At 28.2% G+C, this 27,714-nt stretch overlaps 1 protein-coding gene across 1 annotated transcript in view; it reads left to right on the top strand.

Annotated features, from left to right (window-relative positions):
* The first annotated feature begins 323 nt into the window (after positions 1 to 323).
* The window catches only part of LOC136975016 (iron-sulfur clusters transporter ABCB7, mitochondrial-like), a 42,858-nt gene continuing 15,467 nt past the window's right edge, over positions 324 to 27,714 (top strand). Inside the window, exons 1-11 of the mRNA XM_067270005.1 lie at positions 324 to 490; positions 2,882 to 2,938; positions 5,238 to 5,444; positions 7,606 to 7,735; positions 14,832 to 15,018; positions 17,355 to 17,436; positions 18,908 to 18,996; positions 21,926 to 22,013; positions 23,861 to 24,035; positions 27,169 to 27,326; positions 27,395 to 27,558. Coding sequence (XP_067126106.1) covers positions 335 to 490; positions 2,882 to 2,938; positions 5,238 to 5,444; positions 7,606 to 7,735; positions 14,832 to 15,018; positions 17,355 to 17,436; positions 18,908 to 18,996; positions 21,926 to 22,013; positions 23,861 to 24,035; positions 27,169 to 27,326; positions 27,395 to 27,558 — 1,493 coding nt within the window. The 5' untranslated portion in view covers positions 324 to 334. The remainder of the gene's footprint in view (positions 491 to 2,881; positions 2,939 to 5,237; positions 5,445 to 7,605; positions 7,736 to 14,831; positions 15,019 to 17,354; positions 17,437 to 18,907; positions 18,997 to 21,925; positions 22,014 to 23,860; positions 24,036 to 27,168; positions 27,327 to 27,394; positions 27,559 to 27,714) is intronic.

The following is a 27,714-nucleotide window of genomic DNA, read 5'->3' as shown; positions in this document are numbered from 1 at the left end:
ACCCGGTCGCCCCATTGTGGGCCTGGCCGAACCCATAATGGGCCTACTAAAAGAGGCCCTCTTAGTGCTCACAGGGTGGAAAGAGTTAAAAAAAAAAAAAAAAAAAAGACGCCATGATCGGACTTGTGTCGAAACAAGTTCTGACCTCAAATAATTTTTTATGAATTTTTAATTTTAAAAGAATTATTATTGTTAAAAATAACTTATGCAGATTAAGAAATTAAAATTTTAAATTTGTAATTTTTATAAACTTTTTTTTGTCATTATAAAATTAAAAATTTCGAAACAAAGTTACTAAATTTTATGTAGTCAGAGGGCGCTACGTTACGTAAACATGGCTTCGCTTACTGGACGTGCTGTTCGAACTCATATATTAAAATATAATCGTTGCGTTTTATATTCATATAATGTAATCCACTATTCTACTTTAAAACACTTGAGAGATGCGAGATTGTTAATCTGTAAGCATAAATATTCAATAAACCAGCAGGTTTGTTAAATTTTAAGTATTTTGTCACATTATATGTAATATTAGTACTATATTATGAAATATATGAAATTAGTAAGCTTATCTGCATTTGATGTTTGCTAAATTAGCAAATTTTTATTTTTTTCCCTCTTGAGGAAAGGAAAAGTATACTAAAATCAAATTTTAATTCTTATTTATTAAATAATTTTCAAGGTAATATGATTTTCACGTGACTAAATATATTTTTAGAAATTATTCAATGTTATTAAATAGAGATTTTTAGATTCAGGTTATGTGGTGTGTGACAAACTTCAGTAACGTATTATGGAAAAAAGGAATGGAAAAGTAAAGTATATTTGAGCATTTATTTGATGGTTTGCAAAGAAAAAAATATCCAGCATGAGTTGCATAACTTTCCCAGCAATTTCCTAATAAAGCTTCCTTGTTAATAGACAGTTAAGTTATTTTCACTTTAAGTTACTTGCTGTAGTGCTAGTGCACCAGGTCTACAAGCACTGAAGATAGAAGTTAAGATGGTTGTCACTGTAAATTGTACTCATATTATGTATTATCTATTTTAAACTGGTTATTGAAAAAATTAGAAATGCAGTTTTCCTCATGATATATTCTGACATAAACACTTTCAGATTTATTAGTAATGGTGAATGCACACATTGTATTGCTGTTGTTTACCACATAGGTAATTACATTTTTATGCAATATCAAATTTTTTTGATTGACTTTGTCTCTGATATTTTATAGTATTGGTGATGATTCTACATTGTTTCTGACTAAACATTTTTATTTGTACAAAACAACATATGTAAAGAGCCAAACAACAAAGCTGAGTAGCTGAGGTGTAGAAGTGTTTCCTAAAACAGTGGAAGTTGCTTAAACTGTCCTCCAGTTGCTTAAGTAAAGCAGCTTTATTAGGAAACTTGCCCAAAGTTAAAATTACAGTAGATCGTCGATTATCCGAACCAGTGGGGACTAGGGTTGTTCGGAAAATCGATTTTTCGGATAACTGATTATGTACAAAAAAATACATTATTCATATAGTATATTAGTTTATCCCAATAATAGTATATTAATATATCCCGTGTTGAAATTTTTCTCCATTGTGTGTTGCTTTGCGTTGATTTTCGTCGATGTTAAGCCTAATGAAAATTTTTATAATAATCGTTAAAAATTATTTCTTTATTTTGTACAAACAAAATAAATATATTGAAAAATATAAAAACAAAAAAATTATACTTTAGAAGTTAATCCAGTATAAAAAATGTTCGATTCAGCACGACACAGTTTGACTGGAACGCTTTCGGTTAACCGACGTTTTGGTTGATCGGATAATCGACGCTCTACTGTATTATGAAATTTTATTAAAAAACTTTTTGTTAATTATTATAAAATACCAAAAGGTTCAATTTTGAGGGTAGAGATGTGTTTTATAAAATGTCTTAAATAAATTCTTCGAACCTGTTAACCGGAGTCGATCTATTTTTAGATCGACTGGTTTTTATTTCACCGGTGTGTAGAGAGATTGTAATGTCTTAAATGCTAATGAGTAAAATCTTCATCAAGTCTGATCCCACTAGATATATGACACAACTGACCTCTATCTCTCCACCCCCTTGACCTTTAACCACTAACATTTAATAGTATCAATTCTCTTAATACACAAACCTCTCTGCACAATTTCAGAAATTTTTGTACAAAATGGACAGAAGTTATTAAATTTCAAAGTTGATGAACAAAATCATGCCACATGTTAACATCCATACATACAGAAAGAAACCCCAAATTTTTATGCATTTTTTGACATTTCAAGGTCCATGTCCAACAATGTAAAAATCTTGGAGAGGTTATTTTTGACCACTTGTCATATTGTCCTTTTGTTATATGTAACAGCTAGAAAAGCAATAGAAAAAGGGCTTGCTGTATATTATTAATGAAGAAAAAAATTAATTTTAAAAAATTATGAAAAATGGTATAAATACTTTTAAGCTTTCTTAGGTATAAAAGTTTCTAAACATAAGATTATTCAAATAGAATACAATTATTAACAAGTTGTTATTATTTTAAATGATTATTTCTTAAATCAAGAATTTTGCATGATGAATTTTTTCATAATAAAGAAAAACAAGAATATCATAGATTCGAATTAATTATAATACTCTAACTACCATAGAAAACTCTAACTACCATATATCTAGATAAATTAATGATAATTGTAAAATGCATAAGTACATTTCTTTTTGTAAATAAAAAATTTATTTATAAATTGTTAGTATATTTTATTGTAAGGACATATATATTATTAAAATCTTTGGATATATAAATTTTTATATACATATGATTTATTTAATATTGGATTACTGAATTTTCATTGATGGAATTGTTTTTATTTTTCAGGTAAAATTGTACAATTATGGTTGGAAATCCATTTTATCAAAGAGTAGAAATTTTAAAGTAAGTTACATTAGTTATTTGTTTTATTTCAAGGATGTGGATACTTCATTCAAACCAGAAATCAGGTTTTAATATTGATAAATCTGCCAATTCTTTGTAAATTTATTAAAACTAAATATTGTATTTATTTTCAATGTAAACAGCCAACACTTCTTCTGAATGACAGAGACCAGGCAGATGAGGATGTTACCAATTTTATTAAAATCCTTAATTAATATATATATGCATTTCAAGTCTTAGTCCTTCTTCAGTACATGCTACAATGATGCAATAAACCAAATCATCAACTACATAAAATAGAATCAAAACATCCAAAACTGCTACATACCTTCACATAACATATTTTGCAGAATTTTTTATTATAAACTGGTAACAGACTTGATTAAAGTTTACAAAGTTACTCCTTTCACTACACTACTATTCCAATTAGCCAAGTTATAGGATGATGTCACCCTAATTTATAACATATTATACCATTATTTAAATTATGTTATTTTTATTTGAAAGTATTTGATAAATTTTCTTTTATAATTGTGTGTTTCTCTGTATAATATTTTAACATTCTATTTATATGACAATCATTTTCTTCAACATGCAAATATAAGGTTGAATTTCCATACTGTAGCCTTATTACTGCTTCATGCTCTTTTAAACTATATTCAATCATTCTTCTTGTTTCCTCCCATATGCTTTCTTATTTTTACATGAATAAGGAATATTGTATACCATACCGTGTCATTTTATTTATATTTTATTGTTAAGGCTAGGAGCTGCAATGACATCTTTTGGAAGGCTATTCTTTAAAAAGTTAAACACATTTTTAATATATGGAAATGATACATAATTTTTTCTCCTTTTTTTATTCTTTACTTTATATTTGCTATTAAGAAAGTTCTGAAACCAAATCCTATCAAAAAATCTTATCAATTTTCTTGGATAATTATTTAATAAATATTTCTTTTTCACCCTACCTGTCTTCTACTGTTATTTCCATAATTCTGTCACTTTTTCCCATATTTTTTGCATTCCCATCACAAAACCATTCTTTTTAATACTCATTAGACAATAATTTATGACTCATTATTGCATGGTTTTTCATGTTTAATGAAAACAAACCCCAATTTATCTCGAATTACTATAATATCTAACTAATTAATTTTACTAATAAGTTTCTTTTCACTTTCAAAATTTAATATCTGTATTAAATTTATTTACTTCACAAAGTATATAAGATTCCTCTACTGTATCTTTATTAAAAACCAAAAACAAGTTATCCACATACCTTGTAATTAATTTAACACCTTTGATTTTATTTTCTGATCAATCTTAATCATAGCTATTTCTGACAACTTAGGACCTATTACTGTATAAATATTAATGCCATCTTTTTGTCTATAAAATTTTATATCATTCACCAAAAAATAATTATCATCAAATCAGTTATTGGCTGTCAGGAATAGATAAATACAATGTTTAGTTTTATTTATGAAGTATTGGTGAATTAATCAATATAAATACTTGAATCTTATATATCAAATTAAATATGAACATAAAGTTTGTGTGTAATTTGATATATAAGAAATTGCAGCAATTATCTCATTTTATACAAAATTTAAACATTCTTATACCAGTTAAACAAAAATTTGTTTTATTATTTCTTAGTCAAATGTTTTTCAAATATCAAACAAATGTTGGAAAATGTACTTCACACACAAACATTAAAGTGCTTTTGGACAACTTCAGTCTATCTTCAGGAACTAAGGGTCAGAATTTAAAAATTGTTTTTTTCTTTTTTAAGAACATAAAAATTAAAAAGAAAAAATATTCTAAAGTTTTACTTTGACTTAGGATTAAGATTTTGGAATATTAATGGGTTTTTCAAATACTACTTCATAAAATAATTAATAGATATATCGTGCATTTCTTATAAAAACTTTGAAGATGAAGAGATATTCCAAAAATACTTGGCTAATAAATATATCAAAGAAAGTCCATACAGTGACTTTTGCATTTTGTATCATAGTGGAAATGAGTTCAGCTTGCATTTAGTTCATATCTGTAGTATGAGTTTTCATAAGAAATTTGAATAAGAATTCTCATATTAGAAACTTACAGTTTATAAAATTATCAATATTTTGCTATAATTTTAAGTACACTTTCTGTTTTATTGAAATATATTTTGATTTTAAACAGAATTTTTAACTTTGATTTGAAATCTGTTAATATTAGTTATAACATTAATTATAATTTCCATTGCATCTTGTGATTTAAACAACATATTTTTCATTATTTATTTTAGATATTGCAAAGTAAAAAACCACCTGGAAATAGAGATTGTTTTCATCCAGGTGCTTCAAATATTTTACCTGCTCAGATAGGGCTGCAAAGTAAAGAAGTAAGTGGATTTGTGATTTTAAAAAAGATGTTTACATATCTTTGGCCTAAAGATAACAAAGGAATTCGTGCTAGAGTAGTGATTGCTGTAGGACTTCTAATAACAGCAAAGGTAAGATAACACTTACTATAATGTTCTTCATTCTAATGATTTCCAAGGTACAGTTAAATCTTTTTGAAAAAATATTTTATTCAGATATGAATTTAAATTGATTTTTCTATATGCAATATATAGTTAATTAATCAATATAATAATTACTTAAAATTTTTTGGACATTGTTAGAAAATGAATAGTAGGGCTTCTGTAATGTTTATAAACATTACAGAAGCTCTATTATTCACAGTTTTACTTTCCATCATTTCAGTTAGCTACAGTCAATCATGATACCAAAATATAAAAAAGAAAATTCCAGAAATAAACAATTTATTGGTGTAAAATTTAACTGCTCTGACAAGGAAACATTCAGATATTTGGTTCTCCAGTTCAAATGAAACTTGATGAGCATATGGCCCTAAACACAAATAGTTTCTTGTCCAAATAATAGGACCCACTTCTCAAGCATTTCTGATAAACAAGCCTTTGAAAATTGAGTGTTTAGCTTATAAGTCTAGAAGTTCTACCTAACCTAGGAATGGCAGTAGCCAAGTGGATAAGGTTCTATATGCTGGTGCTACACGATATCAGTTTGATCCTTTCCACCTTTAGTTTTTGCTTGTTTTTTTTTTCTAATGTGTAACATAGTTATTTATTATTTTACCATATGATTAACATTATTATTACTATTCTTATTCCTCATATTTAAAGCTTATAAAACAAGAATAAAATTTGTGATATCATTTTCTATTTAGCAAAAATGAAGTTTTTATAGATTTAACTCTTATGTTGTTAAATAAAATTTTTATTTCTTCATATTTATTTTCTGATATGATAGTAATGTTTTATTTGAAGTGTAACAAACATGGGTACATGAGGGAATTGTCTGTAACATTAACAATTAAAAGAAAAACGTTACAACTATGCTATCCTAGTTTCATATCAGACTTGTCTTTTTCATTCATGTGCAGTAACGTCTGAAGCTTATTCACTTTTAATGACCTAGTAACCATGAGCAAAAATATCTGAAAATAAATGTGAAGAAATAAAAGTTTTATTTAATGACATAATAGAGTTAAATCTACAGAAACTTTGGTTTCACTAAACAGGAAATGACGTTACAATTTTTAATCTCATTTTATAAGCTTAAACATGAGGAATAAGAATAGTAACAATAATGCTAATGATATGATAAAATAAAAATAACTGTTACACATTAAAATAAAAACTAAAGACACAAAGGATCAAACCCATCATGTAGTGCCAGCATCTTAAACTTTAAGTAATAAGGAAAGAAAAATGCATGTGATGAGATCATATTTCATACCTTTTATTACAGTATATTGTTAAAATTATTTTTTTTTATTACAACTTATTGTTGTTAATTTCTTACTGTGTGTAATTTATAAATTAAACTTTATTATAGGTTTGTCTTTTAAAAAAATAGTAATAATATTAATATAATTATTATTGTTATTTTGGGTTTAGTGGGTTATACTCGGTTGACACTGGTGGCTGTGTACTATGCCAGACCAGAGTCAAGGCATAGCAACCAAAACAAAACTAAAATTAAATAAGTGTATCAGTGTCAGTGTCTGTATTCAGAAATTTCCTAACAGTTATTAAAGACACTAAATTACAGGCAGCAAAATCTTACAAAATTCTAATAATTGGGTTATGATCAGTCTAGTTTTGTTTTATAATTTTAAAGTTTCATTCTAGAAATGTGCTTTAGAATGAATAATTGTCATGCCTTGATCAAAAAGAGTTAATTCCTGATAAATAAATTGTTCAATCTTAAATGGCAACTTTCCTTTTAGATATTAATGCTATTGTGTACTATATTGTTACTCTGTTAAAATAATAAGATGGGATTGAGCTGCTTTGGCAATGTATTTTTTTTCATTAGTATTAATATTTAGCTTCAATAATTAGCTTAATGTTGTAATCCATTTAAAATGTTATGATTTACAGTTTATTGGCAAAATAGTTTTATTATTGTGCTAATAAACTTTGAAATACTTTATTTTGTTAATAAAATTATATATGTATATTTAGAAGTTTATAATAAATAGAAAAAAAATTAAGTTAATTGTTTTAAAAGAAAATCTTAAATATTTATTGACTATTATTTACATTGATATCCCAAGAAATTTATGAATTTTATGTAATTTTTTAGCTCGTAAATGTGGAAGTGCCATTTATATTTAAATACACTGTTGACTATTTAAATTCTATTGTTGGAAATGTAAACATATCTGACCCGAGTCAAGTAGGTGCTGCAATGTGTATCTCCTTATTATTAGGATGTAAGATTATATTTAATTTTTATTTTAAAATTATTTTATATTTAAGTTCACTCAAATTTATGAGTATTTAATTAAATGTTTAGATTTATGTTTCTTGATTTTTATTTAATTAACAACTGATTTTTAATATATTAGATGTTGTTCTTGAATTTAATATGCAATTTCAGAAATGATAAATCTATAATTTGATAGACATTGGTTTAAATAAAAAATTTTCTAGAATTTTTAAAAAGTTTAAGATATATTGAATTATTAATTTTTGAAAGATTTACTATATAATTTTAAAAATTTTAAATTATAATGTAAAAATATTGTTAGATAATAATTAATACAGATTAGATAAATTCTAAATAGATTACAATATCTTTTCACTAGGATTTTGTTATCTATTTTCAAAATAATAATAGCGTTGTTTATACAAGTATATGAAAAATCTACATACATCAAGGAACACTGGGGATGTAAACAACATTTTCTGGAACCTTTTACCGGTGTTAGACGCAAAACGAAAAATTTCCGTTAACGTTTTCGAACTTTGTAGTTCTTCTTCAGACGGTAAAAAACGAGGAACACAGATCGAATAAAAGAACGAGTTATTTTTAAACCGAAATCGAATGCTTCATGATGCAGCTGGTCAGACATGCGCATACGGTGCAAGTAGATGGCGATTAAAGGCCCGTGTCGATGAGGGTCTGCCAGGCGGTGGACAAATTGAGTTCCTCTTTATAATTAATGCAGGTGGCGGTGCGGCTGTGTTTGTAAATGGAGATAGCCTCCAACCACCTCAGATGTTCAGGGTGAGGCGATGCGATGATAAGCCTGGCTTGGTTGAGGGCCGCTTCGATGTCCGGATCGGTGGCGTAAGTTGAGAGTGCCGTAGAATTTCTCTCATGCAGAATATCAGCATTGTGCTCACGTAATCTGATCCCCAAAGATCTCTTGGTTGAGCCGATGTAAACAAGGTTTCTGTCAAACCTGTGATCCTTAAGAGGAATGGAATAAACGCCCGGAAGTCTGTTGGGGTCGGGGGGGTCCTTCCCGTTATGGAGTATGTCCAAAATGGTGGGACGTCTTCTGTATGCGATCTTAATACGGCGCTTGCGGGTAATCTTCTTATATAACGTCGCCACATACGGATTATACGTGACGGGGATCCGTGACTCATCTTCAGGTTGATTGGCGAGACGCGATCGGATGTCGGAGATACGTGCTGTGCGACGGTGACGGTTAACTAATCTATTAACGAGCTTGTGGTATCCGTGGATGGTCGCTACGCGTCTGACATGCTCCAATTCGGTGGCCAGTGCTGCTGGAGTGGACGAATGCGAAAACGCCCTCTTAATTAACGTGTTGAAAGCGGCGGACTTGTATTGGAATGGGTCACATGACCCAACAGGGATGTAGAGAGAGGGCGTACCAGGTTTACGGTAGACCGAAGTGAGTATATATGGGCCTTCAATGCTGATGTTTAGATCTAAGAAATGGACCCCAGTGCTGTTAGCTTGTTCCAATTCCACGGTCAAGCCATAAGGGTTGTCATTAACCGCTTCCACGAATGCCGACACATCAGGTATATTTCTCCATAATATGATGATGTCGTCGATATACCTTTTGTATAACATGATGTCAGGAAGATAGTGCGGCAGGACCTTTTGCTCCAATTGTCTGATGACCATCTCGCACAAGTCTCCAGCTACCGGGCTCCCCATAGGGACCCCTCTTTTCTGTGTGTAAACAGCTCCATTGAACATGAAGAACGAGTTATAGCACAGCATATGGGCCATCTCCAGTACTTGTTTGTGCAAAGTGCGGTCTCCAACAATACCGAGGAGGAGGTCCCTAAGAGCGCAAAACGCTGGGGGGAGCTCCAGTGATGGATATAAAGATTTAAAATCCAAAACGGTGATGAATCTTGGGGGAGAGGGAAGATCCTTAAGGATAGAAATGAGGTCCACAGAGTTAGCGATGTTGAACGAGTAGCCCTCCATTAGGGGGGCTATCAATGAGTGTGCGGCCCTTTCGAGTTTACGAGTAGGGGCTCTAGCTTTATCTACCACCGGTCATAATTGCCGACCTTGTTTATGTGTCTTGGCGAGTGCAAAGAGCCTCGGCGTGTCGGGGGAGTCAACAACAATGTTGCCCAATTCCAGGTGTTTAATTAGCTTCGAACGGGCTAGTCTCTTGACCTTAGATTGCACCCTGTCTACCATATCATCTGCCACCTTGTCGTACTGTGTGAGATTAAGGTATTCGGTTAGATTTCGTTCATAAGTGGAACGCTTCATAAGCACCAATGACTTAGACTTATCCGCTCTGACCACCGTTACATTGTTAATTCGCATCCACCTGGTTGTGTGCCGTAGTTTGTTTCTCAACTCTGCAACTTCAGAGGGTTCCTTAGCCCCTTTGATTCTGGGTGTTGCCATCCACCTATAATATTCCTTTTGCTTGTCGGGCAGGCCTTTAATTAGGTTTTCTAAGTCAGGAATGAGGCTCCATGATCCGGTTTTAGGGGGTGGAGGTGCGAAGGACGGTCCGTACCTCAGGATGTCCACCACAAAATCGGGAGGATGTAGGTCGTCCCACACGATAAACGGAAATGTCGGGTGCTCATGATACCTGGGCACTTGGAAGCGTAATATCCATCGTAGTTTCTTGGCGTACTTTCTCCTGAGGTTGGCATTTAATCGGTCTTGTATGGACACCAGATCTATGTTCTCCCATGCTAACTGCTCAGGGTCCCGTAGGAACAACAAATCCTCAATCTCCATGAGATGTGTTAATTTAGAAGTGTTTTCTAAAATTAACAAGTGTTTTCTAAATTAACACATCTCGTGGAGATTGAGGATTTGTTGTTCCTATGGGACCCTGAGCAGTTAGCACGAGAGAACATAGATCTGGTGTCCATACAAGACCGATTAAATGCCAACCTCAGGAGAAAGTACGCCAAGAAACTACGATGGATATTATGCTTCCAAGTGCCCAGGTATCATGAGCACCCGACATTTCCGTTTAGGACCCCCCCGACCCCAACAGACTTCCGGGCGTTTATTCCATTCCTCTTAAGGATCACAGGTTTGACAGAAACCTTGTTTACATCGGCTCAACCAAGAGATCTTTGGGGATCAGATTACGTGAGCACAATGCTGATATTCTGCATGAGAGAAATTCTACGGCACTCTCAACTTACGCCACCGATCCGGACATCGAAGCGGCCCTCAACCAAGCCAGGCTTATCATCGCATCGCCTCACCCTGAACATCTGAGGTGGTTGGAGGCTATCTCCATTTACAAACACAGCCGCACCGCCACCTGCATTAATTATAAAGAGGAACTCAATTTGTCCACCGCCTGGCAGACCCTCATCGACACGGGCCTTTAATCGCCATCTACTTGCACCGTATGCGCATGTCTGACCAGCTGCATCATGAAGCATTCGATTTCGGTTTAAAAATAACTCGTTCTTTTATTCGATCTGTGTTCCTCGTTTTTTACCGTCTGAAGAAGAACTACAAAGTTCGAAAACGTTAACGGAAATTTTTCGTTTTGCGTCTAACACCGGTAAAAGGTTCCAGAAAGTGTTGTTTACAAGTATATGTAATATGCTAGTATTGAAATTTCAATACTTTTTATATAATATAACATATGACAATCAAAAAAACTTTGAGTATTATTACTGAAATTTAATATTTCATAAATAAATTTTGGGGACTTAAATGTTAGCATATTCATTTATGGAATTTAAGTAAAAAGTCTAATTTATTACAATAAATTTAAATTTGTTTTCATTGAAATTTATTAAATAAATAAATAATATAATCTATTAACATATAAATAGACATGGGTTTGATTTTTCTGTTTACTTCAAAATAGTAATATTTCTTGAAAAAGATACTTCTTAATAGTATAGTTTTATAAAAAATATTGTTTGTGTTATATAAATAGATGCTGAGACATATTACAATGTGAAACTATTTCAATAGTGTTTCAATAAGACAGTAGTTTTATATCATTATTTTTATATTTTTGACATAAAGTAGTAATAATGTAAACTGTTGTCTTAATAATATAATTAATGATGGTAATGTTTTAGTTAAATCTGTGTACTGATCTAAAAAACAATTAAAGGCAAATCAGATTTACAAAGATTAATTATGATAAAACATATCTAGTTTTGATAATTTGATTTGCTTTTATTAATTTATTGGATTAATATATGACTTTAATCAAATTATAAGTTTAATATTTTATATAGTCTATGGATAAACTTTAAGCTTTGGATAACTTTATTACTATATCTATAAGCAAGATTATATTCAGGCTAAAGTCTAATATGCTGTTCACGCCAAGTTTACTATAAATATGAAATATAACTCACTGTGTATGGCGTTATCAAATATTTTTCATTTCTTTCGAGCGCTTTTGATGAATGTATTTCCATCGTCGTCAGGCTAATGAATGATTTTTTATATATATTGAACATGAATGTTTGAAACAAAGGAGAACACACACAAAAATTTAAATATAACGTTTTTTGGTGACATTCGATACGAATCTACGATTTTTGAATACGTACGTTGTTGCGAACATGCTGTAATGCGGGGCATGCGTGGTACTGTTTCTCGTCAATAGTGTGAGATGTGACATAACTCGCCGTTTAATCGCTTGTATAGGACGATCCATATGTTGGGCAGTTCCAGCATAGGTGCATTGCTCGTTTCCAACGTTGTTATGTATAGCGATTCCCATATGAAGAGGAGCTTTCGGTCATTGCAGATCCCGAGTATAGAAGATTGAGCCCATAATGGGTTATAATTCATGTCATGCACCCGTTTTGCGAGTTCAGTGTTGTATCTTCCTTTTGCCACATCGTCTTGGTGTTCAGTCAAGCGGGTAGCCAGCATTCTTGCTGTGGCCCCAATGTATCTCGTAATGGGATTTTCTAATGGAATTGCATAAACTCCTGACCTCTCAAAGATGGAGAACTTGTCTCGGTCATTGCAGAGGAGTCTGCATAAGCTAGGTAATGGAGAAAGAGGCAGGAGCAGATCATGCTGCTGAAACATGCGGCAGATGTGTAGCGAAAGTGGACTGGGGTATGGTAACGCTGGTTGCACAAGCGTAACTTCCCTCCTGTTCATGTGCAATTTATATAAAAATTCGTTCATTCGCCTGACAACGATGAAAATACATTCGTCGAAAGCGCTCAAAAGAAATGAAAAATATTTGATAATGCCGTACACAGTGAGTTATATTTCATATTTATATTCAGGCTATAATTCAGTTTTGATTTTGAAAAACTTAATACTTTATTTTCAATGATAATGATAATAATAATTTAATGCTCATATTTTAAACAAAATTATTTGAGATGTTATTTATAAATTTAAATAGTAAATGTAATTTGTCGAGTTCAAAAAAAAAAAATTAGACTTATTAGAATTAAAGTTTGATGCATATGAAACTACTTTCTGTTTAATATTTTTGCTCTGTGAGTTTGCTCATTGCTATACAACAATAAGAAATACTTTTGATTGTATGAACTGTTCAATATGTCTTTGCTTGTATTTATCATTATCTCCTAATGCATGAATTAATATATATAGTTTTTTCACTTCAAAACTATTCATTAAAGCTAGATAAAAAGAAGTAGGACATTATAATAAATTACTGTATTTAGTTAGATGTAAAATGCATTTTTCAGGTTTTAGTATTTTCTGAAAATAAGGCACATCTCAGATTCAATGTAATATGTCATAATTAACAATTTTTACTGTAATATATCTTATTTCTCATTATAAGTCTTATGTGTCACTATAAGTCACTAATTCATATAAACATAAATGATCCTGTCTTTCAATGTTAAGATTCTTTTATTGATAACAAAATTAGTAAGTAGTTTCAACATCACATTGCTGTCTTCTTCAGGCAATATAGAACATATTTAAAAATATCATTAACATGTCCATTTAAAATAAGATGACATACATATTTAAACTTACAAACATTAAAATTAGAACAGACCAAATGGAATATACTGACATAGATAAAAGGTTATTTTATGCATCGATGAAAAGAAAAAATCACTAATTCCAGTGCATTATTTTTTGTAAATAATTTTATTAGACCAATAATCACAATAGAATACATTTAAGAAGCCAACTTAGCTCAATCTTGTTAGTCTATTACAGTAATGTTGTAAGTACTTGGATGAAAATTCTAGAAAAACTTGTGCAGTACTTTTCAAGAAATGAAGAAATGTTATATTTCTGATGCTTTAAATAGCACTTAGTATGATTCCATGCAGAAAGATGTGAACATTGAATGCAATATTGAATTTTTGGTTTAGTTTTAATTTACTAAAATTAAACCTAAAATTACACCTATATAAAAAATAAAACTCAGGAATGTAACCAAAACAATGTTAGAGAAGGGTTTAATGCAGAAAATGAAGGTTCTGACTTCAATACCATGGAAGACAGTAATATATAACTTTACTTACAATAAATTTGTATATAAACATCATCTTGGAAATCCAATTTATAGTTAAAGACAAATGAACTGCCAAATAGTCATATATCTCAATAATTTGGCAGTTCAGTTGGCTTTGACATAAATTTGTCTCAAGTTCTCTATTTTTTGAAAAAAAGAAGATACAGAAATTAAAGTGTGTCTTAGATATAAGTAAATGCAGTTTTTATATCTAGATTAAGAAAATAAAACTTTTAAGACAGTTAATTAAAATTTGATGATAAAACAATTTACAGTTTAACTTTAGATTAAGTACCAAAAAAATAATAATACTGCATTGTATAAAACAAGAAGTTTTTATTGAGAAATTTGAAAAATAAATTATGGAATCAAACTTTCTAAACAAATCATATCTATCATGATTGCAAACTTTGTAAAAGATATATCATATATATTAGAGATTAAAATGCTTAAACAATTAGAATATATTCTAATTTTTAAAAATATATTAGTATTTTTATCAGCTTATATTAAATTTTATTTTATAAATGCCTATAATTGTTATAAAGAAAGTAATATGTTGACAAAATATTTATCACCAATGCTGTATTCATTTTTTTGAAAGATGGAGCAGCTCGAGCAGGAGCATCACTTTTCAATGAGTTAAGAAATGCTGTATTTGCAAAAGTTGCACAAAATTCTATTCGTAGAGTTGCAAGAAATATATTTCTTCATTTACATAATTTGGATCTTAGTTTTCACTTATCTCGCCAGACTGGTGCATTATCAAAAGCCATTGATAGAGGTACAAGGTAAGATAAATAGTCTTATTTATTTAAAAAAATTATTCATTAATTTAACATTAATTATACTATCATCAATACAAAAACATTTTAATGCCCAATTTTAATGGAAATCTGTCTTAGATACTAGGTATATAAGACAGATATCCATTAAAATATTGCTGTGTATTTTACAGCACTGACAGTGTTTTACATAATCAATACTTTGTTTTGTTTTATAAGAGATGTGATAAAAGCAGAATTTAGAAATACCTAAAAAATTTCTGAAATTATAGAGCTATTTTTATATGATAATTAAGATAATTTGACACTAGAAACATTAAGTGCCATTTTGTATTAAATTTAATGATTAGAAATTAATGATTAATTAATTTAGAGAAATCTAGAAGAGGGAATCTAGTTTGAAATAAGATCCAAAACTGCAACTATTGCAAGCTAGACAGATAATATTACCAATTATGCTATCTAGGCTTTCCAAGCAGGATATTTACTAATTTTTCCAACACACAATTCATTTGCTTCCTTCTGCTTCTGCTGTTCTTTTCTTCAAAAGACTGAGTTTCTTAATGCTTTCCTTCCATTATACAAGGAAAAATACTGTCTTCATTCTACCAATGTTTAATGTTGAGAATATTAGTGTGTCTAAAAATGACAATACTCTGACATTCTTAAACTTGACAAGTGAGATCCATAAAGATCTCAGTTGACAAGTGACAAAGATCTAAATAAATTTTATGTAAGAATGGTATTGAAGATAATCATGGTATTTTTTAAGTGATATTCAAAAGAAACATAATTTATTGTACTGCCGACTTAGAGATTTTCAGGGAATAGGAAGGAGAGAAAATTTTTTCAGTTATCTGCAGAAGACAGTATCCATTTAATTCAAGTAAAACTATAATAATAATCTTATTATTTTGTCAGGAGTGGATATTTTATCTCCTAAACCCCAGTATCTAGTAAGTTTTGCTACATATGCAAAATTGTATAATTTGCTTGTCTGATTTTTTAATTTCAGTGATTCTTTATGAATATCAAATAAAAGTAATTCTTGCTTGCTTACATATATGAACAAATAAATGGGATTTTTCAACTGTTTAATTAATCTGATTTTAGTGAAAATTTTGTTTTTATATGTATGAATTTGTAGCTATAATCTATTTGAATAACTCATAGAATTTTTGAGTTAATAATAATAATAATAAAATAATTGTTTTTTGACAAGACTATGTCTTGTTTATAAAATTGTACATCCTGCTATCTTATCAGCTTAGAGGTATGAAGGAGTACATGTCAGGAGTTGAAATTTGGCACAGAGTATTAGGTGCCCAAATCATGCATGTATTAAAAAAAAACCAAAGTTGTAGGTAGTCAGGGGACCGAGAACTGAAACACAATAAAATACAAAATGGCGACACTCTCTACAAACAGACAGTAGTGCGAGATTTGCGCATGCGTTGCTGGTTGGGAAGTTGGAAATACAAATATTGTGAAATTGAATTTTGACAAACATGTGCATTGGGAAGTTCGAAAAGCGAATGTTGCTAAATCAAATTTTGACAAACGAATCTTAGATGGCGCATTGTTATAATTTTATATTAAAACTAGCTTTTGAAATAGAATTATTTTTTTTTTACATTTATTAATATATATATATATATATATATATATATATATATATATATCATTATTTCATTTGTGCAAAATAAAAAAATAATTGCGAACGATACAATAGCCACCATTATTTTTTTTAAAAACGGGAAATTTTCGCATTGACAAAAATTCAACCTGGGGTGTCATGCAATGGAGAGAAATTTCAACATTCAATAGGTTAATTTCAATGAAAATGCATTGTGGAAGACCTTGTGGTTGTGGCTGTGGCCGGCAAAGTTTGAACAATTGCACTCAAAACCAGCGATACCAAAGATGATTGGAGAATGAGAACAAGACCCGCGATGAGCGTCGAAGTGATCCCACTTAGTAGTGAGTCTCTGAGACATAGTCTTGTCCCAAATACAGCCTTGCCATTTTACTTGTTTCATTTATTACTATAAGACATTTTCTTCTAATAGTCTTTCTTCATTAAGTCTTACTTGAGTTGACAAACATTTGGGAGTTTTGGAAAATCATTATTACCTTGTATTGCTCAGAGGAAATGTGAAATTTATAATTAGTTAAATAAATACATATTTTCTAAAATCACCATAATTTATGCATAGTTTATCTATTAACTTTTAACTGTAATAATACATTTTAATGTAAATGATTATTTATTTAAAAATTTTAATGTAAAAAATTTTGTAGAATATATAATCTTATTATTTAATTATATTAATCTTTTACAGAGGAATAAATTTTGTTCTGTCAGCTCTTGTATTTAATGCTGTACCAACTATATTTGAAGTATCACTAGTCAGTAGTATTTTGGTAAGAAATTATTTTTATAATATAATAATAAAAACAATAATTAATTTAATAAATAAATAATAATAGGTAATAATTAATGGAAATAATAATAATTTATATAATAAAATTGCTAGAATTAATATAAGAATTGAAACCAAAATAAATATGAACACCTGTAAAATTAATGACAACAACACCAAAAATCCAGCAATTAAACATAAAAGCTAACATTTTCTACTATTTACAACAGCCATCTTCAGGTTTAAGAGAATTCCACAAAAAGAAAAAATGGGAATTTACATTGAGTTGCTGGATTTTTGAGGATTATGTCATTAATTTTACAGAAGCTTATCCAGTTACATGATTTTAATATGAACATCATTTATTTTTATAACACTCAAATTTCTAAAACTCTTTTTAGTGTTTAAAATCAAATTATTTTCTTGTTAATTCAACATTAAGAAAGTGTTGTCTTCAATTAATGTAGTGCATAACCTTCATACTTATTTTAACACACATTTTATTATTTTATTAACAGTAATACTTAAAACTATCCATTAAGAAAAACCATTTTATATCCTTTTGAATAAATGATTGTAATTTTGTATTTGGTAATTTAATTTATTGGTATTTTTTGACAAACAATAGTAATTAAATTACAATAAAACTTCTTCATAATACTAGAAATAAAGTGAATGTATGTCTGTAAAATCTTTTTCATGAAAATATCATGGAAAGTTGTAATTGGAAGAAGCAAAAAAGAAAAAAAAGTGTTATTTTTAAAAAAAATTATGTAAAAATTTTGATTACAAAATATTGAAAATATAAATTTAAAGTGACGATTATACTTCTTTGGAGTTACAGATTATCTTTTATAAATAAGATAATTTTTATTCATGTCTTTTAAACAGGAAAAAAAGAAATACAATAATACAAATAAATGACTAATTCCATTCTTATTAACAAAGATATTGAATCTAGCAGAAATTTATTTTTCTAGTGAAATTAAATCTTTTTAAGTTACTTTCTATATTTAAAGCATAATAATAATTAAATACATCGTTTTTATATTATATTTGTTTTGTTATATATATATATGAATAGATTCTTTTTCTTAAAAATAAATATTTTTTTAACAATGCTTATTTTGCTCATAACATATAATCTGCTTTTGTAACAATTTAAGCAACTAGTAAAATGTAAAAAGATGTATAAAACTAGAAGCTGTTTTGATGTAAAAAGAAAAAAATAGAAAACTGCCTTTTGATTGATTGACTTAGATTCACTAACTACTTGTTATTAACAATTTGATCTTTGAAAAAATAAAGAATATAATTTACAAAAATATCAGTTATTTATGTACTTTTAATGTATATAAAATGAAATGCTTTTTAAATAGTTCAAAATCAAATAATTTTAATATATTATATAAAAAATATTAGTGATATCCAAATTCAATTATAAATTTTTAATTTTTTCTATTTTATTTTAGTACTACAAATTTGGAGGAAAATTTGCATTAGTAACTTTAGGATGTATAGCATCATACAGTATATTTACTCTTTTGATTACACAATGGCGGTAAGGTATAAAAATTTCTTAAAATTTAAAAAAATATTTTAAGTAACTTGTTATTTTAAACATGATGGTATTTTTTTTTTGAATTTCATGTAGATAAAACATATTTTAAAATTTTCTTTACTGATATTTACTGAAAAAGTAACTTGTTAATGAAAAAAATATATATATTTTTAAATCTGTTTTAATTTTCAAATGATTTGGTTTTTCTAAAGTTACCTTAGAGTCAACTTGAATATAATTTAAATATCATATAGTCAAATATTGAACATTGTTAAGATTATTTGTTTTATAATTTTTATTCAATGTGTCATAATAAAATTATATTTGTAAAATTTATTAAATACAATAGATGCCAATGAATTTTAAATCATAGTACAGTTGAGAGTAAAAAGTTTTACAATGCTGTATTTTATTCATAAAACATAAATATATATTTCATTAAGGAAAAGTATATAAACATAAATCTAATATGAAATATATATTTGATAAGAAAAAATCAGAAATAATATATTTTTGTTATAATCTCTCACAAAAGTGTAAAACCTTGATTTATGAATCCTAGATTATAATAATGTACTTATTTCAAAGTCAAACAATTGTCAAATTATATCAGGCTGTATTACTTCTACTACTATTATTAATTAAATGTCAAGTAATTTGGTGCTAGAGGCAAGCATTAGATGCCATCTCTTGTAAAATTTAATAATTACAATTAAATTACTTGGCATTTTATTAATAATAATAGTAATAATATTGCCTGATATAATTTGGCAATCATTTGGCTTTAATTTATAACTAACAGGTTTAGATGTTTATATTTGTATGCAATTATTTCTATGTAAATTTCTTTTATATTTTTTGGCTCATGCAATTATTATATTTTTCTATGTATTTCATCAAAAATGGATTATTTTAGTGGTATAAAATTTATTTCATTTAGGTTTTCATTCAGTAATATTAACTGAAACTGCTATTTTTATCATTTATTACACTTATCATTTTGACAATTTTTTATTTTACGTAAATATTTTCTATACTTTGGTATTATTACTTTATTTCTATCAAAAATTCTTTTTGCTATCTTTTGCTACAAATTTATTTAATCAATGATTGTCTGTAGATGAAAGTTTTTGCTAAATCGGAATTGTTTCTTATAATTTTTCTTTTTAACTGTTGTATAAATTTTACTTTTGAAATAGTTTTATATATGAAAATGTGAATCAGGTCTAATATCTATTAGTAATATTAAAGTTTGTATTGGTTCAGCTTTATAGATGAGTGATTCTTCTTCATTGGCCTAAGTAATTTGAAGTTAATGATATAAGTTTTTAACTTCTTATGTTATTTTTTATTTTTGTATGAAAATGTCATTGATTTTTATATCATGCCAAATACACTAAAGGTTTGAATATGTGTGTTTCTTTTTGAAGTATATATTTATTTCTTTATAAATAAATGATTTAGAAATCTTGTTTTCAGTTTTGATGTGATCTAACTCTGTTAGAATAAGACATTATGACATAATTACAGACTGTGTAATTGTTATTACATTTGTAATAAAGCATTATCAATAATAATATGTTTTTTTCACTTTTTCTTATAATTTTTGAATATTGTATCCATTTATTTATTTTTTAAGATGGATGCACACAAGTAGAATATCAAGAAACATGCAAGTTTGCAGCAACAATTATCTATCATCTGTTGCAGCACCATTCAATGGTTCACAAAAGTAGACTTTGATCTAACTTTTATGGCATTAGAAGTATTTATAAGTGCAGTGTATTACTGCACTTCTGAAGCCACTAGTAATGTCAATTCATTGCACAATATGTAGCATTTTGAATTGATACCATATAATTTTTTTAACATGATGAAAAATTCAAAAGTAAATCTTGATATAGAAAACTAAAAATAATTCATAAACATCTATCATTTGCTTAAATTAGTTTATTTTCTTATTGAAATAATAAAGAATACGGCATTTAAACAAACATGGAAATTATCTTCATTCATTTTGGATACATATATCACTTCAAACTCTTGTCATAGAAAATCAACAAGCAGCTTGCTGCATGTATGGCTGCTCTTCTGCAAGCTGTATTGGGATTCTGTTGCTGCTTTTTAGTTCAGCTCCACGTGTGCATCTTTTTTTAATTTCAGTTTTGCTTGTTTTTAACATGTTTCTTGTAATATAGATTTTCTGCATTATTTGTTTGAAGTATTTTTATTTTTATTATGTAAAATCAATACCATTTCAATAAAGATATTGAATCATTAAACAATTCTTAAGAATTTAATATCTTTAAAAAATTTATTATTAAAATGTTATCATATTCTATTTAGAAGATTATAAATAAATAAATTTTAAGAATTCGTTTTAGTATTAAAACTGGTATACCTTAATGTTTTTGAGCATAAATATATCTTTAGAGATTCTTTTATAAATAAAGTTATTTTCAAATTTTACAAATTTTTAACAAAGGACACTCAGGATAAAAGTAAGTGATATATTATGTTTGCATTGCTATAATAACACATTGACTTTATAAACAATAAAATAACAACAAAAACAAATAAATAAATAATGAACACATAGGAAGTATATTTACTAATAATGAATGCAACTTTTATATTATCATTAGAGCTAATGATTACTACCAGTACTATTAAATCAAAAAATCAAAATAGATACAGTAAAAATATAAATAATTACAAAAGAAAAAGAATGTTTTTCAGTTATTAGTTTTAATTAATTTAAAAATGAAAAATAAAATTCAAAGTTTTATATATATGTTTTCTTACCTTATTAAAATTTTAAAAAATAATAAATTTTATAGATTTTTAAGAATGGATCAATGTTTATTATTAATATTTTTAACAATTTAAAAAAATATTTTGTAATTTTTATTGAAAATTTTTTAAACAGAACAAAATTTCGGATTGACATGAATAGAGCTGAAAATGAAGCAGGAAATCTTGCTGTTGATTCTCTAATTAATTATGAAACTGTAAAGGTAAATTAATTTATATTTTTATTAAATGTTTATAGCAGGAGTGTCCAACCTGCGGCCCGCAGGCCGTATACGGCCTAATAAACGTGTAATCAAAACCGACAAATTGTTTTATTATTTTTACTTACTTATTTCAACAGCATAAAACCCAAAACAAGAAGTTTCACAAAGCTGTAAACCTTAATACATATTTTAGTTTTAGTGGAAAGGAAATATTTTAAAATACTTGGAAATGTGTGAATGAGGAAGGAATAAAGCCGAAGTTGTGACTCAAAGGATTATAAACACAAATTTGGGGCGAGGAGAGAAAGGCCAAAAGATAAAAAGTAGTGAGGAAGGTTAAATAGTAGTGATGTAACGAATATTCGGTTACTACCCAGTATTTGGCCTATTCAGCCAAATACCAAATATTTAAATCACTATTCGGCTGAATACTGAATATTTAATCACTATTTGGCCAAATACTGAATACCTAAAAACAGGAATAAGAAATAACAAAAACACAGTAAATTAATCCTTTTGGAAACTTTTATTAATGCTGAACATTAAATTATAATTATTAAAGTTAATAAGAAATAGCGTCTAACTCTAGTAAATTATTTCATAATTAAACTAATATTATGGCCTTTATCTAGCCTGATATCTTATGGCATTGATGGCATGTAGGTTAGAATGTATTGGGCATTAATGTTATTGTTTAGTTAATTATGTTATGTTCGTATTCTTGTATATTTTAATATTTTTTACGATATTTTAAAATGATTTACGAAACGTTTTATTGAAACTTATTGTATTTAATGAAAGAATTATTTATCTATTTCTAGAAGATGAGTAACTAATATATAATTTATTTTATATATAAAGCAAAGAATGAGCATTTCTCATTATATACAAAAGATAACATTTGAAATCATGTTAATTTTAAAAATATTGACAAAAACAATAGCAACAAATTATCACAAAACTTTACAAATAGAAACCCCCCAATAATATATTTGAACTGTTCCACATCTGGGAAGAAACTAGACCATATGTCCCCACTAAAGTATATATCCTTAGGGTACTATTCAGTCTACAAATACATAGTAAAAATAAAATTTTACTGCTTAATTAAAGAGTTAAAAAGATCGATTGCAAATAAAATAACTTATAAGTTATAACTTCAATCTAAATACCAACAACTGCCAAATCATATCGGGCTATTTACGGCTATTACATAAATTATAAACCAATTTGGCACTAGAGGTAGACGTTAGGCTCCATCTCATATTAACTTTAATAATTATAATTTAATTAATTAATTTAAATAATTTAGACCTACTGGAAGAAAAAATCGTAGTGACATCGAGCCAATAGAGAGCAGGGTGCGTGATCCTTGCATAATGAGGTTTGCGTGCTAATTTTTATATGTGCGTTAATCAAGCCGAATAGTTTGGCCGAATATTCGGCCATTTGGCCACCCTCCTGGTTGAATATTCGGTATTTGGCCATGCTCCTGGCCAAATATTCGGTATTCGACTGAGGCCGAATATACTATTCGTTATATCACTATTAAATAGACCTTCCGTTATGCAAATATCGACCCTTAATTTTCCAACCTATGCATTATTTTTGACAACTGATTTTCAACTTTTGGCATTTTTTAAAATTAATTTATATAATTTTTAATATTTATTTGTGATATTTCAAAAGTTGTGTGCTAAATATTTATAAACTTGATGGTTTCATTTAGTTATTTTTTTAATACAACACATTAAAACTTTTAAATATTTTTTAATGTATTCTTTATTATTCTATAATTAAATAATTATTTTTCTAAGTTTTTGATATTCATTTCTTTTCTGTTTTAGTACTTCAACAATGAATTGCATGAAGCCCAACATTATGATAAATCACTTATAAAATATGAACATGCATCATTAAAGACAACAACAAGCTTGGCATTTTTAAATTTTGGACAAAATTTTATTTTCACCATAGCTCTTTCTGGAATCATGATTATGACAAGCCAAGGAATTCTTGAAGGTTTGATAAAATTATTTTCTTGAAGAAAACCTAAATCTTTTAACAGTAGAAATAGAATATATTTATAAATAAATTAAGATTATATATAAATTATGTTTTGAGATACCATGAAGTGTTGACACTAGACACTAGACTTTTCCAGATTCACTTTATTTTCCTATGTACTTTACAGTCTTTAAAGCATTGAAATTATAAGATCTAATAATAAACTTAATAAAAATTTAAGTATTAAAAAACGATAATTGGGTAAAATTATTGTAAAATGAAATAAATAAATATGCCAATTATAGATGTGTAAATGCATATATACAAATGATTTAATATGTAAGTGCAGTTTGTGAGATGATTTGCAGAGTGCTAAGCTTATGTTAAGCAGTATATAACTGTTGTCCGATGGTATGTGCAATATTATTGGTACTGTGTCCAATGTAGAAAATGAAACACTGCAAGTAATTCTTTAAATAAAAAGTTACATCAAGGTATGCAAGACTTTTCAATAAAACTTTAGTGTTGTATAGTTTTAAGAAATTTTAAATAATTTACAGTGGTGTTTTGTTTTATGTATGTTGACAATAGAATAAAAATTGCTGTAAAGAATGTGTATCAGACATATCTAAAAAGGGAAAAAATTTTGTAAAGAGATATTTTGCTAATATTTTGTATTGATAAATATTGTTAGCCAACAGATTAGGGGCACCAGCCTGAAACACATATTGGTACTTGGAATAATTAGTTTAAAGACTCTAAAGTGCATAGGAAAATAAAGTGGATGTGGAAAAGTTCAGTGTCTAGTGCCAACACTTCATGGTGTCTCAAACCATAACTTAAAAAAAAGGCACAGTTTCAACACAAAGAAGATTATATATAAATAATAATTGTCAGATTTATATAGTATTATTTTCATGCTGATATAGAAAGTTTCAATTATTTATTTTCATATCAATATAAAAATATTAGTAATAACATCAATTAATTGTTTATTATTTGAATATCTTCAATATATAAGAATTTAGAGCAAATTTTATTCTTTAATAAATGCAAAAAAATTAATATATTTATATCAAGTTCAAGATATAAATTATATAGTAATAGATATTTAATAAATGTTTAGATACCTTTAATTTACTTACTTTAAAATCTTATAAAATGTTTTAAAAATATGTAAAATATTATAATTGACAGTTTATAGAAAACCAAGAAGCATATATTAATATTTCATAATCAGATTATAGTCTAGTGCTATTTTCATTTAGTTAATACAAAATGTTTTGAATTACATTCTCAATTGCTTAAATTGTTCATTAAACAGAATATCATATTGAAAAGACACCAAGACCCCTCTGTTCAACTCTTTTATTATCTTTATTTATGTAGCAATGCATTTTGGATCAAAAGCAAAAGAATTGTTATCAATTCCTCTTTAAGCTAAAAATTTAAAAAAGGTATACATTAATCTCTTTAACATATAACTAACCATTTTACAAAGATAAAACCTCATGATACATGAATCTGAGTAATTTCTGTATCTTACTATCCTGCTTCATATCTATAACACTTTTTATAGTTTGTTATGACATTGTAAAGAGGTTTTTTTTATATCTTTGTAAAATAGTCACTTTATGTGAAATCTGGAAGTTAAGAACCTAAAATTTCTAAATTATTTCACTCCAGTTATAAACGACTTAATCAACAACATTCCATACCCGGGAAATTGTTGACCCTCGAATGGCAACGATTGTCCCCTAACTATCAACAAACCGTTATTCCTTCGGAGCAGGTAGATCATCTTGCACGATGGTTTATAGTTAGCGTCCGAACAAGTCGTTTATTTAATATCCCGGGAACACCTATGGCCCTAATAGTGATTCGTTTTCGATCACGTGACAAGTTTTCCCATCAAAAACTTATAAAAGACGCTTCCTTCCCCCCAAAAGGGGTCGGATCGTCTCTCCACTAAGAAGTGCACTACGCCGTCGACCGAACCCGAAAGTTTCAAGGTGTCTATGTTTTAAGTGCCATTGTCCAGTCTACGAATTCTCTGTCATCCCGAACATCATCGTCACCTCTGAGAGAATATTCGTCCATTACGAACTCCGTCTATTACGGACTTGTTAAGAGGTATGAAAAATAATTGTAAACTCTTTCTCTCCGGCCCCTTTTTGTATACGAGGGTAGAAGTGTACTTTAGTTTGTTTAGCTTTTATTAAATCTTGTTTTGTTATAAAATGGTGTCTTTCTTGACTGTCGGCTTCGCCTTATCGTCGACCCCATCCTTCCTCCTCCTCCACTCGCGTAACGCGTAACGCGCCGTCGACGTAACAGCCATCCTTGACCCGTGAGTCGCCGGAAAAGGAGGTACGACAAACTCTTATCTCCCCGGGATCACACCCATTGGTGACAATCGAGAGGGGTTCGTCTTTTCCGGCACCCCCCGATTTCACACTTTATTAATGCATACCTTTTTAAAATTTGTAGTCTGAGGAGGGATTGATAACACATTTTTTGTTTTTGATCTGAAATGCATTGCTAAATAAATTGCCTTGGTAATAAAAGAGTTGATTATATATAAAAAGAGATATTATAAATAACATGGATACCTATTATTATTTATATTTTTTATTCATGAGAAAGTTTTTTATTATTATTGTTATTTTCAATTATATTTAGTTATTACCTTTCCAGATTCTGTATTTGTGTTCTCTCTTTTGAAACAAACCTTAAATATATATCACATACAAATCTGAAGTTTGTCAGAAGAGAGAATTTTTCACTGAGAAAGCTGTTGATTTGATAATTTGTTATCTTGACCTTGGTAATTGTTCAATCTTATAAAGTCAAGAAAATATTGGTTGCTAATAATCTCAGGATATTTCTTTTCATATTAATGTTATTGATAAGTTTAAACACACATGATAACAATACATTTATTAAATAATGTTTTTTATTTCTATTATACATTGACTTATATATATATATGGCACATTATATTGCATAATGCTCTTAAACAATGCAAATACCACATAATTTTCACTTATGTAGTAAAAGAATTTATTAATGACATACATTTATAATTGAAAGTATTAATGTATGATTTTTGATTTATCTATTAAAATTTAATATTTTTATAAATTAGGTACTTTAACTGTTGGAGATCTGGTTATGGTAAACGGATTACTGTTTCAGTTATCATTGCCACTTAATTTCTTGGGTTCTGTATATCGAGAAGTTAGACAGTCATTGATTGACATGCAAACAATGTTTAGTCTTATGACATTGGAACCAGCTGTAAAGGTAAATTTCTAAAATTTTATCATGTTAACACAAAGTATTGTTTATATAACTTTTTTAAAATAATTAAGGGTAAAATTGGTGCTCCCTTGTTACAAATAACACCTCCAGAAGCTACAATAAAATTTGAAGATGTCTATTTTGAATATGTGAAAGGACAAACTATTTTAAATAACTTAAGTTTTGAAGTACCTGCTGGGAAAAAAATTGCTCTTGTTGGAGGAAGTGGATCTGGGTATTTGAATTTTTTTATTTAATATCAGTTTAGATTTTGATATTTTATCATAATACTTTTTGTTAAATATTTTCAATATTTTTATTAAAAATAATGAAATGTGTACTTATAGAATAATTTTTTGTAATTAGTCTAACTCGTTTATAACGTCATCGG

Source organism: Centruroides vittatus, unplaced genomic scaffold (assembly GCF_030686945.1).
Source record: "Centruroides vittatus isolate TY-2023 unplaced genomic scaffold, ASM3068694v2 contig_361, whole genome shotgun sequence".
NCBI classification, from domain to species: Eukaryota; Metazoa; Arthropoda; class Arachnida; order Scorpiones; family Buthidae; genus Centruroides; species Centruroides vittatus.
This window is presented reverse-complemented; position numbering and strand designations above follow the sequence as displayed.